Source organism: Anarhichas minor, unplaced genomic scaffold (assembly GCF_050575085.1).
Source record: "Anarhichas minor isolate MPS153535 unplaced genomic scaffold, ASM5057508v1 ptg000067l, whole genome shotgun sequence".
Lineage (NCBI taxonomy): Eukaryota > Metazoa > Chordata > Actinopteri > Perciformes > Anarhichadidae > Anarhichas > Anarhichas minor.
In genome coordinates this window covers 3432540-3450276 of record NW_027466513.1, presented here as the reverse complement: position 1 = coordinate 3450276, position 17737 = coordinate 3432540, and the positions used below count along the sequence as shown (strand labels likewise).

General features: G+C 41.2%; 2 protein-coding genes across 4 annotated transcripts; one reads left to right on the top strand and one right to left on the bottom strand.

Moving 5' to 3' along the window:
- Positions 1–4996: 4996 nt before the first annotated feature.
- Positions 4997–7877, bottom strand: LOC142934237 (proteasome subunit alpha type-4-like). 2 transcript variants are annotated; one of them, XM_076078719.1, is made up of 9 exons: positions 7755–7877; positions 7354–7380; positions 7218–7260; positions 6700–6862; positions 6526–6603; positions 6318–6406; positions 6037–6167; positions 5662–5785; positions 4997–5232 (listed from the first exon to the last, which is right to left on the bottom strand). In XM_076078719.1, the coding sequence occupies exons 2-9, from the start codon at positions 7354–7356 to the stop codon at positions 5078–5080; spliced, it is 786 nt and encodes a 261-aa protein (XP_075934834.1). In that variant the 5' UTR covers positions 7357–7380; positions 7755–7877; the 3' UTR covers positions 4997–5077. The 2 variants fall into 2 exon arrangements, with proteins under 2 accessions (XP_075934834.1, XP_075934835.1); XM_076078720.1 differs by lacking the exon at positions 7755–7877 and adding an exon at positions 7488–7534.
- An 867-nt stretch (positions 7878–8744) lies between these two features.
- slc25a44b (solute carrier family 25 member 44b) lies at positions 8745–13435 on the top strand. 2 transcript variants are annotated; one of them, XM_076078782.1, is made up of 4 exons: positions 8745–8798; positions 9770–10434; positions 10625–10752; positions 11448–13435. In XM_076078782.1, the coding sequence occupies exons 2-4, from the start codon at positions 9807–9809 to the stop codon at positions 11637–11639; spliced, it is 948 nt and encodes a 315-aa protein (XP_075934897.1). In that variant the 5' UTR covers positions 8745–8798; positions 9770–9806; the 3' UTR covers positions 11640–13435. The 2 variants fall into 2 exon arrangements, with proteins under 2 accessions (XP_075934897.1, XP_075934898.1); XM_076078783.1 differs by having other exon boundaries at positions 8773–8809.
- Positions 13436–17737: the final 4302 nt, after the last annotated feature.

Below are 17737 nucleotides of genomic sequence, written 5' to 3'. Positions count from 1 at the left end.
ATTATTAATGTAAAGATATAAAGGAGTAATGTCTGAGCAGAGAAGGAAGTCTCTCTCTCTCTCTCTCTCTCTCTGTGTGTTGTAATCAGAGTGCTTTGTTTAAATAGCCGGGCCGGCCTTTTAGAGCATGCTAGTGCATGTTAGCGTGGTTAGCTAACGACCACCGCTCTGCACTGCACTCATACGGCTGATAACGCCGCCTCGACCCACAGAGTCTTCATGGAAGCGTAGCATCCATCCCCCTCAGGGTAAACACTGTTAGCTCTGTTAGCACTTTCACCATAGTTAGCACCGTTAGCTGCTAGCACAGCCGTCGCCATGTTGAGAGCCGTATGGAGCCAACACTGTACCTTGATCACAACCAGAATACAAGTGTGCATGTAATCCATAGACTGCATATAACAAGTGGACGAAAGTTGTGTTTCTGTTCGTCGTGTCACAAAAGCGACGTGGATTAAGACGCCTGACTGTATTGTCCAGGCCTGTTTTTACTACTCGATCTACGTCTCCACAACAAAGGAGTTCAGCCCCACCACCGTATTAGGTATAAGCAGTGACTGGTGGCCGTTGTTCCAAGCAGAAAACAGACCAGCACGTCTGCAAGAACATCTCACCTAAACAGACTACAGTTTCAAATAAATAACCACCGACAATCATAACAAACGCCTGGTGTTTGTTTGAGAGTTATTACTCTCAATTACACTGCTAGAAACGTCTTATTTTTTACTACAAATGTATATCAGCTTGTTCTCGGGTTGTTATTGTTATTTTGTAAAATTAAAGAGATTTTAAAAGCCTGAGAGATTTGAAACAGAAGTAAAACAAAATTTGTGACAGCAAACAAAAATCTGACCATGCCAATATACTGTACTTTACCACGAACCCTGCTATTATGTTCCAGCAGCAACAATAACTTCATTTATGTCTCCATACATGGTCGCATCAGCAGCGCTGTCTGTAATTACTGTTTACTGCAACCTCGGCTCCATTTATGGTGAACCGTCTTGATCTGGTGGTGAGCAGCGAGTCTGTAATCTCAAGGATTTGCAGGCTGCTCATGAAATTACTGTCATGGGTGAGAGGATTATTTAATTCCTGATTCGCAGTAAGGTCAGGATTTCACACACCGGTGAGTGGGCCTCGGCTTTAAATAGGAGCTTGACGGTAAGCGGGACAGTCAGAGACAGAAGAAATGTTGAATCAGGACACTTCTGACTGCAGGTGTTGAGGAAATCAAGGTTCTCTCGGTTCCTTTTTCTTTGTTTTCCTCTTGGGGATTTGGGAGGTTTTAGCCTCCTGAGGTGCAGTTTGTTGTTCAAAAATGAAAATTACTCTCGGCACCGCATGTGTTACTTTTAATAATATCAACATTCAAGTTCGACCACAACTCTGTTATTATGGCTGTTATGCATAAAAGCTCAATGTGGATGCTCACACACTTGATTAACATGATCCAAAAATGTATTAGATCTTATTAAAATGTTTATTAGGTCCAGTTCTAAATGAGTTTCAAGGCTACACACCTGCTTCTAGTTCATATACTAGAACAACAACTGCAACATTCTGCAGCAATAATAACTTTTATTAACGTGTTTTATAATGATGGGACGGATGAAGACGATATTAGAAAACATGGTAAGATATCGAGAAAGAAACAGACGACCAGAGATCTTCTCCGTCAGTTGTCTGCCAGATAAAACGGACCCAAAGGCCCCGGTGCTGTATCATTACAACACAATCACACATTAAATAAACACATTAAGCAACATTATTAGTTAACGAGGAAACGCCAGCTCTTGAACTTTCACTGGCTGGAGTTCAACATAACGTCTCTTAAACCATCATGGACTTTTTCTGTGAGGCTTCAACTCTCAAGATCAGTTACAGGATCGGGATCAAGGGCTTCCCGTGCCATGTTTAGCCTCGTATGCTAACTGGTGTTTTTCCCCCTCTGGGGACTGAGATGGGGAGATGATTGCACTGGTATAACCCCCCCCTCCCTCCCACTTTTCTCTCTTTGCTTCCTCCTCTATCTCCTCCTCCTGCTCCTCCTCCAGCGCTCGCAGGATAACATACCGCCTTGCCTCTTGTTTGGATAAGTTAATGCTGAGATGTCAGCCTCGGATCTGATGTATACCACCTGCCTTGGCCTCCGGCTGACCTCGTACTCCAGCTCCCACTGCAGAGACATTCCAGTGCTTCTAGGGGGGGGGGGCTGTGTTTACACTGCAACAGATTGCCTTGCTCTCTCTCTCTCCCTCTATCTGCTTCATCACGGTGGACAGTAGAGGGCCTCTACATCCACGCTACGCTCGTGTCACATGCAAAGTCAACTGTAAAGGAAGCGTTAAAGAGCATCAACATGATGTTTTGGACATTAAATTCTGACAATATCCTAATTCCCAGCAGACTGGACATCTTTTAGGCTCGGGCCTCAGGAGGGGAGGAGGCCCGGGGCCGAGCGGTTCCGGTCATCCAGATGCAGAGATCCTCCCACTCGACTCTGTGAGGAGCTCATGTGAACACCGTGACCTCACTGCGTCACGCCCTTTAAATGAATCAGCGCTGTTGATTTACAGTTTTAAGTGCCGGTTTTTACGCCATCAAGCGATTTCACGACAACACAGAATAAAATCAAGAGCGTTCTGCTTGAGTTTATGGTGCGGCGACCGTGATTGTTTGGTGTGAAGTGATCATATTTTCATATTTTAGTTTATTTACTCTTTGACTCTTTTTTCTCGTCTTGACGTTCCTATAAAATCAAACATGCTAATTGTTTTGACAAGTGACCCTTCAGGATCCCAAGTCTTTGCAATGTTTTATAGTCTGTGACCAATTTGAACATTGAACATGAGTTTAACTGACATCCACCACTTTGTCAAATCGGTGACCAAGCAAATATTGACAATTTATATCCCCAACTTCCCAAACGTTCTTATTGGATCAGTATCTGTAGATACTTTTTTATATTTGGCCGTTTTGAGATTGTTGAATTAGTTTCCTGCAGTCAGTTTATTGTGAACCAAGCTCGCTTTAAACCAACGCTAACTGTTTGAGGTTCAGTAACTCTTCAAATTAATTTTTTCCATGACTTAAAAAAATCAAATATGTCAAATGTTTTTGACAAGTGACCCTGTAAGATCCGCAGTCTTTGCTTAATCTTACAGTCGGTGACTAATGGACAGACACGTTTAATTTAACATTTGTCCAATTTAAAAACAATGAGTGAGTTGTGACATAACTGACAATAACTCTAAAACAATACAAAATGATGAAGGCGGGGAGATTTCTGGAATATTCCTTTTAGAAAAGCACGGTGTGCAAAGAAGACGGGCACATGATCTTACATGTTTGCCCTCACAGTGGCCATGTTATTACAGCACATGCCCCAGCATTACCAACAGCTGGTACCAATCCAGTCATGACCACCTACATAGATGTAGTATGTCCCAAAACATTACATGTCAAAGGCAGTGCGCCAGAAATACCAGGATGTCCTACGACATCCGGTCGCATTTTACAGTACGCAAGCTTTTCTGGCCATTCTGACCCACAGTTCAAGGCCCCATGTTATGACACATTAGTATCTCCCTGGTTGAAAACATACAGCATGCAACAGTACATACTTTGTAAGGACATCTCGTACTAAAAGTAAAAAGAAAGTTAGTGATTTGGAACGCAGCCTCGATTCTCACATTCACCACCTGCTGTTTGACTCAACAAAACTCCCCAAATGACATTTGACTCACTGTCTCCAACACTGCTTGAATATGCAAAACCCTATGAAAGAATAACCATCGCACCACTTAACAGATCTATGTACAACTACAGTGTGTATATTGATATTAAAAAAAGACAAAAGACATTTGCTGTATTCAAGTCACAAAATATAGTTGTATGTTTAGTATTTATTGTTTAGATCCACTGTAACTACGGCATTAAACCAATATCATGGTGCGAGCTGTGCATTTTTGGGGATTAAATAGCACCTCTTTTTATGACTCATGCCATAGAAATGTCCTCAGTGAACACTATCGCCATCAAGTGGTGAACAGAAGAAATAACACTTTAAAGTGAATCATTAGGTATATCAGACATACTGTACATTATCTCTCTTTGAATATTAGAATTTATACCAAAACTAAATGAATAATCTCAGTTCTATTATTTTCCCTTTTTGTCTGGAAACATGGCGTGTTTAATTATTTTGCTTTAACACAATAACTCTCTTACTGAACTCAAAGACATACAAACTAAAACTATATCCAAAGTTCTGGGACCGACTGCGTGTCTGTTTCAACACGTTACTGTTCCTGTTTAGCTTCTCTGTGAGATTTTGATGTTTGAGAGCAAAGTTTCACTTCGTCGTTCACAACAAATGTAACTCTTTGAACTTTTGAACTCAGTTTAAACTAGTTTTAACTTTTGTTTCTTTGTAAAATTCACATTTGTGATGCCGCTTTAATTTTTGGAAATACAGAATCACGTTTATACGATTAAAAAAAAAAAACTGGAGGCCGAGCGTAATATTTATTAGGAAAAAAATCTTTTGAAGTTAGAGATTTAAATATATTTTTTTAATGCATCGAGTAAAATTACAAAAGCAAAACATTTCTTGCTCTTTAGAGTCACCAAACATGTTACTGTAAAGCTGCAACCACAGGACTGACGGCTCCATCATGTGGTGATAATATACATGCATATACAGTATGTGGATATATATGTATAACTCAATGGCATGCTTTAAGACCACATATGTGCCAACTATGAAGTGATATTAAACTTGTAGGATCAGTGAAGAAGAATACATGTTGGGGACTGAAGTTTATGTTAGTTGAATTATTTATTCCGTCCCATTTATATTTGAGAACAGCTGTTTAAAGAGTGTTTGTTGTTTTTAAAACTGCTCTTCACATCTGTGTAAAATTTGTTTTAAAAAAAGTTTGAAATAAAAACTCTTCCTCTTGTGACAAGGATACAGACAACAACACGTCCGTCAGTTTCCAAACTTTTAATGTAAAAGACAAAACAAATACAGGATTTGGTGACGGGAGGGAAAGAACAACTCTGATTTTGCTCATTTGTCCTTCTCCCTCTGCTCCTTCTCCTTCTTCTCCTTCTCAGACTTGGCCTCCTCGGCCTCGTGCCGCTTGATGAGTTCCTCAACTTCCTTCTGTTTCAGCACTTTGATTTTGGTTTTCCCGTCTTCTCGTGTCAGAGTGGCAATTTCCACTGAAACGGTGAAAAACAGCTTTGTGTTATTTTAACATCAAACATCTACACACCAGAAGATCTTCAGCAGTATGCAGTAATAACACATTCTGGTGTTTATTACAGAGTGACTGTTATAGTACGAAGAGTTGAGAGTCCTCACTAACTTCACTGGTTGAAGTTATTCTGTAGTACTACTGTTGTACTGTACTCTCTGCAGTACGGATACACACAAACATTTGATTATCTTAACTACATTTTACTCCAGTTATGAAATAAATCCACGTCATAACCGTTTTACGTCTCGTACCAGTTCAGGTAAAGGGTTTCTATGACACTGTTTATATTGAATAGATCCGGTATCGGTGCATCCCTTTCCTGCGCTAACACATTTCCTCCGGAGCTCGTGAAGCTCATGAGATGCTCATATTTAGGAGTTCTGAATGTCACCTTTCTCCGCTGACAGCTTGCTGACGTCCATCGTCTTGTTGAGGACTTTGACGGCCAGAGCCAGAGCCGAGGACAGACTCATCTCGCCCTCTTTGAAGTCCTGCTTCAGCATGGACACGGCAGACTGAGGGCCAAGAGGTCAACACGTCAAACAACACAGCGGAAGAGTATGGTAGCAATTACAATATAGATATATAAATAGTGCCGTTTGTACAAGAGAGTTGGTTCGTCTTCCTTATACAGCCGTACAGTAGAATTGAACACTGGTGCATTTTTCATTATAAGTCCATTTTACACAGAATCTGGATTTCCATGGGAATATTCCGGTAAAATAAAGGTTTTAATAAAATAAAACCAAAACAATTTCAAACTTACAGCGCTGTTGTTGCCAATACAGGTTGCCTTCCAGCCTCCATAGTTGCCACTTGGGTCACTCTGGTACAACTGGAAGCCATGGTGTTTGTCCCAGCCCATGTAGAGCAGAGAAACACCAAACGGCCTCTTCCCTGTCAAGACAGACCACACAGCTGTTACAGAAAGTCTAAATCCACCTCTTGTTTCTACACACAGATGAGTTATTGTAGCTTGTTCACTAATATGACATTTGAACAGGAGTTTTAGATGTTACTAGACACGGAAACTACTGTGCAACTCGCCTCCAAACTGTGTGTACGCTTGTTTGATGTCACACAGGGCCGTCACCAACTGCTCGCAGGGTATTGGCTCCTGGTACTGCAACAAATACCTGAAGAAGAAACGGACAAATAGGTAGAAACTGAAGCATGCTCATTTAACAAAGTTCATGAAGAATACCGTTCAACAGGTTAGTAGTTGGGACATCATTTTAGTCCCTCTGAAACTCACCTCTGTGCAATCAGCCGTAGCTCATTTGTCAGGACATTAGCATCAGATGTGATCCCAGCAACACTGCAGGCCAAGTCACTGTAAAAGTAAACCACACAAGAGATCAACGTTAAAGGTATTTCATGGTAAGAATGGGCTACATCCTGGGTGTTGAAGAGTCCTCGATTCACTCACTCATTGAGCTTGTAGATCTTCTCAGAGAAGAAAACCTCGTCGAGCAGTTTGTGGATGTTGCGTCTCTCTGCTGCTAACAGCACTCCATCATTGGCCAGAATCCCCAGACAAGTTCCAGCGTGACCGATGGCCTCCATCGCATACTCCACCTGATAGAGGCGTCCTGCAAAACATAGTCACAGAAGTATTGACATGGCTGGATATAACTGCAACCGTGTATATCTAAAGCACAAGTCGCCTTTGGAAGAAGCGAAGTAGCTGGACAAGATAACAGTCATTTAAGGTCCATTCACTGTCTTTTTTAGAGCACTGATCAGCTCAAACAACTTATAATTTGAGTCAAGATTTGGCTTGTTTTGGCAAACACCAAAATATCTACCATGTCAACAGACGCCACATTCATAGAAGACATTGCATGATGTAATGCACACGAGATATAAGATTTGCAATGTAATGAATTGGTTCATTAATAATGTAAAAAACTCAAAAAAAGTGGTAAAAAAAAAGACAAGACTTGCCTTCTGGAGAAAATATGGTTGTTCTGGAATCATATCTACGAGACTAAATAAAGATAAAAACAGATATTAGCTGACAGAAACAAGCAGGAGCATCCTATGAACATACATGATATTTGAGACGAGTACAACTACTTACCATCTTTTAACCGTCGCTCAAACTGTCCTGCAAAACAAAACAAAAGTTATAAATTCATGTAGCAAACCAGCAGAAACCAAAGAAGAAGAACGTTTCTGGGTCAAGTGGACACGGAAATGAATATGCTAACTCACAACAACAGTACGTATGGTTTACGACCCACTTTTGACTCTGTGCATGACAGCTAAAGCTAGCAGCTAAGCTAACTGCTGCTGAACAGAATGAAACTGCAATATCTGAGCATGCTAGTTCGTTAGCATGCTAGCCACGGAGCTAGCTCATAATAAAGACAGTTCCTCTGACTGGATACTCCTCTGACTGGACACAAACTGTACTTACACTCCAATATAGCGGTGGATTAAGACAATACTTTAGTGAATTATAAAATATGAATACATTACCTTACGTGAAAATAGGTCTAAGTTAGCGTAGTTTTAGCTAAGTTACTACTTTCAGTTTGATGCTCCTCAAACAGACCGGTATGACCCGCCCTACTATGCCTCTGATTGGCTAATACTCATTGCTCTCTTCTTCTTCTTGTTTGAGGTTTATTGGCGGTTGGCAAACAATGAATTAGTGCATTACCGCCACCAACTGGTATGGAGTGTGGATCAGGATGTGCAATAGGCTACTACTTATATACAAATTTAAATTCAAAAGGAAAAGAAAAAAGAAACAAAACAAAACAACAAGCTCATATTTTCTTAATAATATTAATTAATCTAAGATATTGAAATAATACTTGATAACACTCACTTTTTGAGTTATTTTGCAGAATATCCACTATATCCAACCATACCTTCATCTTGCCAAGGTCTCCAATCAGCTGCCCTCTTTCCTGCTCATATTTCTGACATTGTACAATTACATGCTCTATTATTTCCTCTTGCTCACAATAGTCACATTTCCCCGTTTCATGTTTACCTATTTTTTTAAGCATACCGTTTAGGCCTGTATGTCCAAATCTAAGCCTTGATATTACCGTTTCCTCTCTCCTGTTCCTTCCTGCACTCCCACTGTCATTTCTCCCACTTTCCTCTGAACTCGGTAAAACCACTCGTTGCTCTCATTGCTTCTTCTTCTCCTCCTTCTCCTCCTTCTCTAATTTAATTGGCGGATCGCAACCAACTTGAATTGTGTACCACCTACTGTACCGGAGTGTGCAGTTTCAGAGTAAAAGTTGAATCACTGTTCTAAAGGATAACAATAATAATAATAATAATAATAGTAATAATAATAATATGGTTGGATTGGTTTGGGTTCAACCCACAGTTTATGCGTATGGAGCGATATAACCCTGACCTGTAGGGGGCAGCAATGTGCAGGGAAGCATTCAGCATACCGTATTTTGAAAAGAAGAAGAAGCAGCTCTGCTGTTGTGTCATTGGTTGTTTGACCAACATACCGTTTGAATGAGAACCGGAAGTAAGCTGACGAGCAAGAAGGTAGCTAACACGTACGTCGTTACATATAAACATATATAAGCAACTGAATACGATACTCAGAATTGTATATTTTTTTATCGGCTGATTGACATGATTTTCAAAGTCTGACATACATTACGCACGTGACCTTGTAATAAACATCTGTCCGAAAAGGTAAGTGCTTGCTAATCACACCGATGCTAATGCTACATAACCTCAGAGCTAGCTCGGTGTTAGCTATCACAAGCTTTAGCCACACTAGCATGTTGACAATAGCCACATTTCTTTAATGAAAACACCCGGCGTTATCGTTGTTTTTGACTCACTTTGTTTTGGTTTTATATGAAGTGTTATTAGCTACACATCAGCTCTGGAACACGTCGTCCTCTGTCCCCGGTGTGGCCACTGGGGCTCAAGTACAAACTGGTGTCGCTAAGGTGTTTAGCTACTGGGAGACCAGTAAAGCGATATCTGTAATAGGACGGTCACAACACCGACATGGCCGATTGGATCATTGGAATCATTTAGCTTTCTTGCAGCATGACCTTTGAACTCTTACACAACGATAACTGGAGATCAATAGTATTTGCTCAAGGAGAAGACAATGTCAGGCCATGCTGCAGGAGTGGTTGGTAGACAGCAGGGTTCGAGCGATAGCAGGAGGTATAAATGAAGGGGATATCATCTGTCAGAGAGTTGTCAATACCTTGTGATACGAGTAATTGTCATTTCAATGTCAGTGTTGCAAATTAATGACAACATTGGATTTGTTGTATGATGTTTGCAGTAATGCAATGAATCCACCAGCCAGTATGCAAGTAGCACATTTTACTTTCATTGCTGTGAATGAGTGTTTCAAAACACGTTTTAAACAGAAGTAATTACATTTTACTTTTGCGGTATTTAGGTCAAGTTGTCAAACTACAATTTCCAAGGTCAACAATGAACTTCCACTTTTAAGTAGTTTCCTGACCGTACTGTTGTGTATGCAGGAATCAGTCTGATGTGGGGGCACCTCCAGCTGTCAGGATGCAGCAGAAAAGGAACATCCAGATCATCGAGTGGGAGGACCTCGACAAAAGGAAGTTCTACTCCTTCGGGGTGTTCATGACGATGACCATCCGGGCCACCGTCTACCCGGCCACGCTCATCCGCACTCGGCTGCAGGTGCAGAGGGGCACATCCCTCTACGGCGGCACCTTTGACGCCTTCTTCAAGATTCTGCGGGCGGAGGGCGTCCGGGGCCTTTATCGCGGCTTCATGGTCAACACCTTGACGCTCATCTCAGGCCAGGCTTACATAACCACCTACGAGCTGGTGAGGAAGTACGTCTCCCAGTATTCTGAGGACAACACGGTCAAGTCACTGGTGGCGGGCGGCTCGGCCTCGCTGGTGGCTCAGAGCATCACCGTTCCGATAGATGTGGTCTCTCAGCAGCTCATGATGCAGGGCCAAGGGCAGCAACTCACGCGCTTTCGTCTCAATTCCAACGCAGAGGCAGGAAAGTCCAAGAAAGTGTTCGGCCAGACCAGGAACATTATGGCTCAGATTTTTGCTGCTGATGGTTTCCGGGGCTTCTACAGGGGATATGTTGCTTCTCTCCTCACTTACATCCCAAACAGTGCTGTCTGGTGGCCTTTCTATCATTTTTATGCAGGTAAATGGCTGAAACACATGTTTTCTAAACTTCAAAGCACACAAAAAAGCACCATTTGCTCCGTTAAAGTTGTGTTTGGCCATGTCTTCAGTGTGTCAGTCTGTGTTCCCAGTGCATCTATACATCTACAGGGAGAAAGACTCACCAGTCCTTGTCTTGTGGTTAATCGAGTGTCTTTAATGTTCTACAGAGCAACTCTCCAAACTGGCTCCCAGTGACTGCCCTCATCTGCTTCTACAAGCCGTGGCCGGACCTCTAGCAGCTGCTACTGCCTCAACTGTCACCAACCCAATGGATGTGGTCAGAGCCAGAGTGCAGGTATTCACTGTGCATCCATCAGGCAGAGTGTGGGGCCGCTGGCAGCTTACAGATCAGTGACATCTAGTTTCTGCTGCCAAGAGCATCAAAAAGCTGGCAGAAAATCGCCTTCAAGCACAGAGTCTGTGTTTGGTCAGATGTTTCTCAATAGCTGAAGCTACAAATGTTAATAATTAGTCAGCTTTCTTAGTAAGTGTGTATAATAAGTGACTGTATCACTCTTCTTTAATTTGCGTATCAGGGAAGATTTTCCTGTCCGGGGAAATAAAGCAAAAGTTGTGCCGTAGTGACTGGTTCTGCAATCGAACAGTTCACTAAGTTGCTCCTTCAATAAAGAGTCAACAGCCAAAATTAATAGATATTGAGTGAAGTATTAATTGATAGAATTAATGTACAAAAGCGAGGCTGTGCCCTGAAGGTTGAACATGAACATACTTCGCCTCAGTCGTCTGAAATGTTAACACACATATTTTAGCCCTACATGTGTAAAAGTTATGTGTATCTCAAGACGGCTGTAATCTTCATTACTCCTGCTGAAAATAACCAATATTGTGCGTGTTGTTATCACAAAATTAGACATATTGTGTATAAAAAATGTATCAGAATTAATTGAAATAACTCAATGTATGTCGTCATGCCCAATGCTAGGTTGTACAGTATAACTACTGTAAGATACTGTATGTTTGTTGGTTTAGATTGAAGGGAGGTCTTCAGTCATCGAGACCTTCAGGCAGCTGATCAGAGAGGAGGGCTGCTGGGGGATGACCAAAGGACTGTCGGCGCGCATCATCTCCTCCACACCCACGGCCATCGTCATGGTGGTCGGCTACGAGACGCTAAAGAAGCTGAGTTTGCGACCGGAGCTGGTGGACTCGAGACACTGGTAGACCTGCACAGACCTTATATGGACCACGTTTTAGCCCCGAGTTAGACTTCCTGTGAAAACACTGGATGAAAGAAAGGTGTATTTAAAATACCAACCTGGAATCAGGCCACTGAAACATTAATTACATAAGACATTGAACGTGTGTTCATACCAACATATTAGTTGCAGACCCAGGTTCACATTTTATTCTGCTGCTTAACGGGGCGGATGCTTTTTAATGCAACTGAAAGCGGGTAACATGTTGTTTTTAACGTGGGAACGATTCATTTAACACACACTACAATCAGGTTGAAGCATGTTTGCTGTGGATTAAAGTGGAATTGATGGTTACTGTGTTTGTGCTGTCACAAAGCAAAGCGGTGTTGGGCCCAGAACTGGTTTTGATCAGTGGTTCAGAGAAGTTAAGATGATGCATTCACGTCAGCGTAAACACATCTTTGATTTCTCTGTTTGTTTCTTCCTCACATGTCTAGAGCTTTTTGGCCTTTTTGTTGTTTTTTAAATCGCTGCCTTCATAGTGTGATCAAGACAAACAATCTGCTCTTCGGTTTTGTTGAATGTGTGTGAGGAGAAAAGTAGGTGGTAGACTTTTGTTTATCACGACAGCCTCTGTGTTGTAGGTATATTCTACTGACCCTTCGCTAAGTCCCGCCCCTCGAACGCAGATTGGCCAATCATAGCGTAGCATCAACCAGCTCTGACCAGGGTCCGACAACTCTCCGTCTCTGCTCCTCAGACTCTCATCGATGGTTTCAGATGTTCCTCCTGTTCAGGCTGCTTTAGTGCATTCGGAGCTCGTCGTGGTTAAACGTTGTATAATAGAGATACTCGTTCGCTGGAGAGGTTGGGAGGAGATATAAGGTTACGGTTCTACGTTAACCTGTGGAGCTAACGTTAGCAGAGTACGTTAGCACATCATTGCTACGCTAGCTACTGAAGGTATACTGAATGTGCTTTAGCTTTTTGATGATTGTAACAGTGAATACTGAGGAACTCTAGTTTCATTGTCTTCTGTCTGGTTCTCACTTTAACTCTGTGATCTTCAGCTTCTATCTTTATCTTTTAAAACAGTTTTCACTGTTAAATCAGTTTGACATCATGGTTATATCCATAAAACACATCCTGTAGATTCTCTTCTCAGCTTCTCTTTTCGTTTTTCCAAAAGTTAGATAATATATTCAGGAAGTGCCGTTAGTGACAGTGTGGGCTCCACGGTAACGCAGCTCTGACAGCTTGACGGAGTAGCAGCGAGGGGCGGGGCTTAAAGAAGGGTCCATTTACTGTTGTCGTGTACACTGCACAAACCAAGTCAAAACAAATTACTTGGCAACTTCCATGCAAAACAGTGTCTACGTACAGACGTAACATACTTGCATGTCTCTTCGACATTGTCGATCATATTTCAGTGAGTAAATGATTTGGTGAACCGGTAACGTCCAGAAGAGAAAGATGGAAGTGAGCTGATGCTGATGCTGTTTCCCTCTTGTGACAGTAAACGTTTGAGTGCAATAATGTGTTTAATCCTTTTCAGGACATGTGATTTGTGTATTTCTTGTCAATTGTGTAAATAATGTGTCTTAAAGGAATGCATTACACCTAATTTATTCTCTTCATGTTTTTGGGGGATTATGACCACAGAAGTGTCCCAACTTTAAAAACGTCACATTATGTTAAAAGATGTTTCTTTAATGTGTTTAAGATGAATAACGTTGAGTATCGTGGCTCTTTCAGTTTGTTGCTTTTGTAACGAGGCTTTTTAGGAAAAAGGTGAAAATAAAATTTTATTAAGTTTGAAAATGAGATCTATTTAATATTCGATGTTGCACTTTGGGTATTTTCATCAGAGAAAAGGTGAATGTTTTACAGTGGACAGAATTAAGGGGGAAGGTTTCACAGTGGACAGAATTAAGGGGGAAGGTTTCACAGTGGACAGAATTAAGGGGAAGGTTTTACAGTGGACAGAATTAAGGGGGAAGGTTTCACAGTGGACAGAATTAAGGGGAGGGTTTTACAGTGGACAGAATTAAGGGGGAAGGTTTCACAGTGGACAGAATTAAGGGGAGGGTTTTACAGTGGACAGAATTAAGGGGAAGGTTTTACAGTGGACAGAATTAAGGGGAGGGTTTTACAGTGGACAGAATTAAGGGGGAAGGTTTCACAGTGGACAGAATTAAGGGGAGGGTTTTACAGTGGACAGAATTAAGGGGAGGGTTTTACAGTGGACAGAATTAAGGGGAAGGTTTCACAGTGGACAGAATTAAGGGGGAAGGTTTCACAGTGGACAGAATTAAGGGGAGGGTTTTACAGTGGACAGAATTAAGGGGGAAGGTTTCACAGTGGACAGAATTAAGGGGAGGGTTTTACAGTGGACAGAATTAAGGGGAGGGTTTTACAGTGGACAGAATTAAGGGGAAGGTTTCACAGTGGACAGAATTAAGGGGGAAGGTTTCACAGTGGACAGTATTAAGGGGAATGTTTCACAGTGGACAGAATTAAGGGGAAGGTTTTACAGTGGACAGAATTAAGGGGAAGATTTTACAGTGGACAGAATTAAGGGGGAAGGTTTCACAGTGGACAGAATTAAGGGGGAAGGTTTCACAGTGGACAGAATTAAGGGGGAAGGTTTCACAGTGGACAGAATTAAGGGGGAAGATTTTACAGTGGACAGAATTAAGGGGGAAGGTTTCACAGTGGACAGAATTAAGGGGGAAGGTTTCACAGTGGACAGTATTAAGGGGAATGTTTCACAGTGGACAGAATTAAGGGGAAGGTTTTACAGTGGACAGAATTAAGGGGAAGGTTTTACAGTGGACAGAATTAAGGGGAAGGTTTCACAGTGGACAGAATTAAGGGGGAAGGTTTCACAGTGGACAGAATTAAGGGGAGGGTTTTACAGTGGACAGAATTAAGGGGGAAGGTTTCACAGTGGACAGAATTAAGGGGAGGGTTTTACAGTGGACAGAATTAAGGGGAGGGTTTTACAGTGGACAGAATTAAGGGGAAGGTTTCACAGTGGACAGAATTAAGGGGGAAGGTTTCACAGTGGACAGTATTAAGGGGAATGTTTCACAGTGGACAGAATTAAGGGGAAGGTTTTACAGTGGACAGAATTAAGGGGAAGATTTTACAGTGGACAGAATTAAGGGGGAAGGTTTCACAGTGGACAGAATTAAGGGGGAAGGTTTCACAGTGGACAGAATTAAGGGGGAAGGTTTCACAGTGGACAGAATTAAGGGGGAAGATTTTACAGTGGACAGAATTAAGGGGGAAGGTTTCACAGTGGACAGAATTAAGGGGGAAGGTTTCACAGTGGACAGTATTAAGGGGAATGTTTCACAGTGGACAGAATTAAGGGGAAGGTTTTACAGTGGACAGAATTAAGGGGAAGGTTTTACAGTGGACAGAATTAAGGGTGAATGTTTTACAGTGGACAGAATTAAGGGTGAATGTTTTACAGTGGACAGAATTAAGGGGGAATGTTTTACAGTGGACAGAATTAAGGGGAAGGTTTTACAGTGGACAGAATTAAGGGGAAGGTTTTACAGTGGACAGAATTAAGGGGGAATGTTTCACAGTGGACAGAATTAAGGGGGAATGTTTCACGCCAAACAGTTTTAAAAATAAATGATTTACAGTGGACAGTTTCAAAAGGTAGATGTTTGAAGGATAGAAGCGTCAAAGGTAAATGTTTTACAGTGAAAAACATTAAAGGTAAAACGTGCAGCAGGGTCCTAATAACATTCTGATGTAGATTAATAATTGAAGTCAAAAAAGAGAACAGAGATTTTTAGAAAGGTGCTAAATAAAATGATCACTTTTCCTAAAACATCTCATAAGATAGATCTGAGTTAGTTTAAATGAAGCCATAACGTCTTATATTTTCTGAAGTCATCAATCTGCTCAGGGCCATGTAGAAATGTGTTATTCATGTTTAGGGGACGCCTGATGAATCTGGAATACCTCAGATTAATTTAAACTTCTTCAGGGCTTTTAAACGCACCTGATTCAAGTTTTACAGCGAACAACTGCCGGCTTCATTTCCTAAATTCAACTCATCGTAAACAGAAAACACACTTCATTCAAACTGGACAGAAACTCACCCGACACGTCTCGGTCGTCTGGTTCATCCTCTGGATCCTGAAGACGATGTCGTTGATGACGACAGCATTCAACAAAAAAACGTCCTCGCTGACATTCATTATATTTGAGCAAATGTTTGAATAGAAATTATTACTTCAAATGAAACAGATACTTAGGTAAATATATAAGCAAATTAACTTAAAACACTTAAAAGCTTGTGACTAAAATGAGACTAGCGTGTCCACCTTAAAGGAACAGAGTGAGCCGTTCACATCTACTGCACATCTCTGGTCCTCAGGGAGAGAACTCTGGAGGGTCAATGCTTTACCTAATATGCATGTTACTAAAATAAAAAGGGATAAATGAACGTGTTTCTTTGATGTTCATGTAACTCTGAGGCGACAGCACGTCTCATTGAAGGTGACACCAAAGATCACATCTCATCAGGACTCGTCATGTTAGAAAAGTATATTTTTATCACGAAATAGAGGAAATATATCCAGTGTTCTGTGAAAAGATCTAACAAAAGAGATACTTTTTGGAGGTTTTATTTTATTGCAATGTACTCGCATTCTCAATTTAAAAAAAAGTAAAACTCAAAACATTAAAGATTTACCTTACGAGACAAAATAACTGTTTGAGTGATTTAAAGTCAAATTAAACCTTTCAAAGCCATAAAATACCAGAAGTATTGGCACAAATGTTCAGTGTTACTTTCCATCAACAGGCCGATAGATGGCAGCAGAGCGCTCTCAAAGCTCGTCACACATCCTCAAACTCATAAACGTAACTTTTTATTTTTCTTAAATAAAATCCAGCAGATAAACGGACTGATGAGTGAAACAAACAAGGAGGCCCGGTGAAGCCTGAGACACGTCACGGTGGGATGACGGATCGCTCCCTGCTCGGCTCTGTACATTCATTATCACGCGACGTCTGGAAGGCACTCTGTCAAAAAGACTGATGAGGGGCCGTCAGAGAGGAAACACATGTGACCTGGCCGGGTTTAGAGGAAGGGCCTCTCACTCTCGTGCGTGTGTGTGTGAGTGAGTGTGTGTGTGAGTGTGTGTGTGCGTGTGAGATAGAAGATAGACGTGAGAGTTGTGTTGAAAAGACGGTGTTGTGTAATCTGTTTGTAAGATTTGAAAAGCAACAAAGGACAAAGAAGTATTTTAGAAAGCAGCTCAATTTGAATGAATTCATGAGCGTTGATTCATTGTGCATTCACACAAATATTTCATCTTTGAAAGGACTTCTTTTTCAAGTCAGTAAAACAATGCTCACATGCTAATACTCTCATGTCTAGTAAACCATAGAAAATAGTTTCCCGTTCAAATCAATGTAGCAGAATTAGCCATTTGAGCCCAGAGAGTTGCGACAACTTTGTGTTGTCACCATATCAACGAACAACAATCACCATTTTCTGTTGTTGGTCAAATGACCACAGAAAACAGTTCAATAACCCAGAACACAGAAACACTTTTTCATCCGGAAAATATCTCGTCCAACGGAAGAAATGAGACAAAATCAACCTTATTTCATGCAAAAATGTATTCTTTAGTAATATGAACTACACAAATCAAACGGGTATTTTGCAGGTCATTTTGGTGACACTGCTGAAGCTTCGTATTAACTTCTGAACTTTAGAAAACATTTGAACACAGAATGAGGACTCTGGACTTTGTTTGTCCACCATATCTTACATTGAAATCACTTCAGGGTTATATCTCTGCACGGTCGATATGGACTAAAGTAAAGTGACCCAAAAACTGTTTCAATGCACATAAGAACATGAGTATTTTTTATATGATATACTTAAAAAGACAACTTCTTTCAGGATTGTTTAATGCCGTTGTTTAAGGGCCAATCCACCCAAATATATCAATAAATAAAATAAAAACAAACTAAGTCTCGAGTGGTATCTCACCATGCAGATCATTTGGGGTTTTGTTTACCCCTAAACCTCCTCGGGTGAATGGAATTTTGTTTCTTTTGTTTCTTTTGTTCAAAGATGACTTA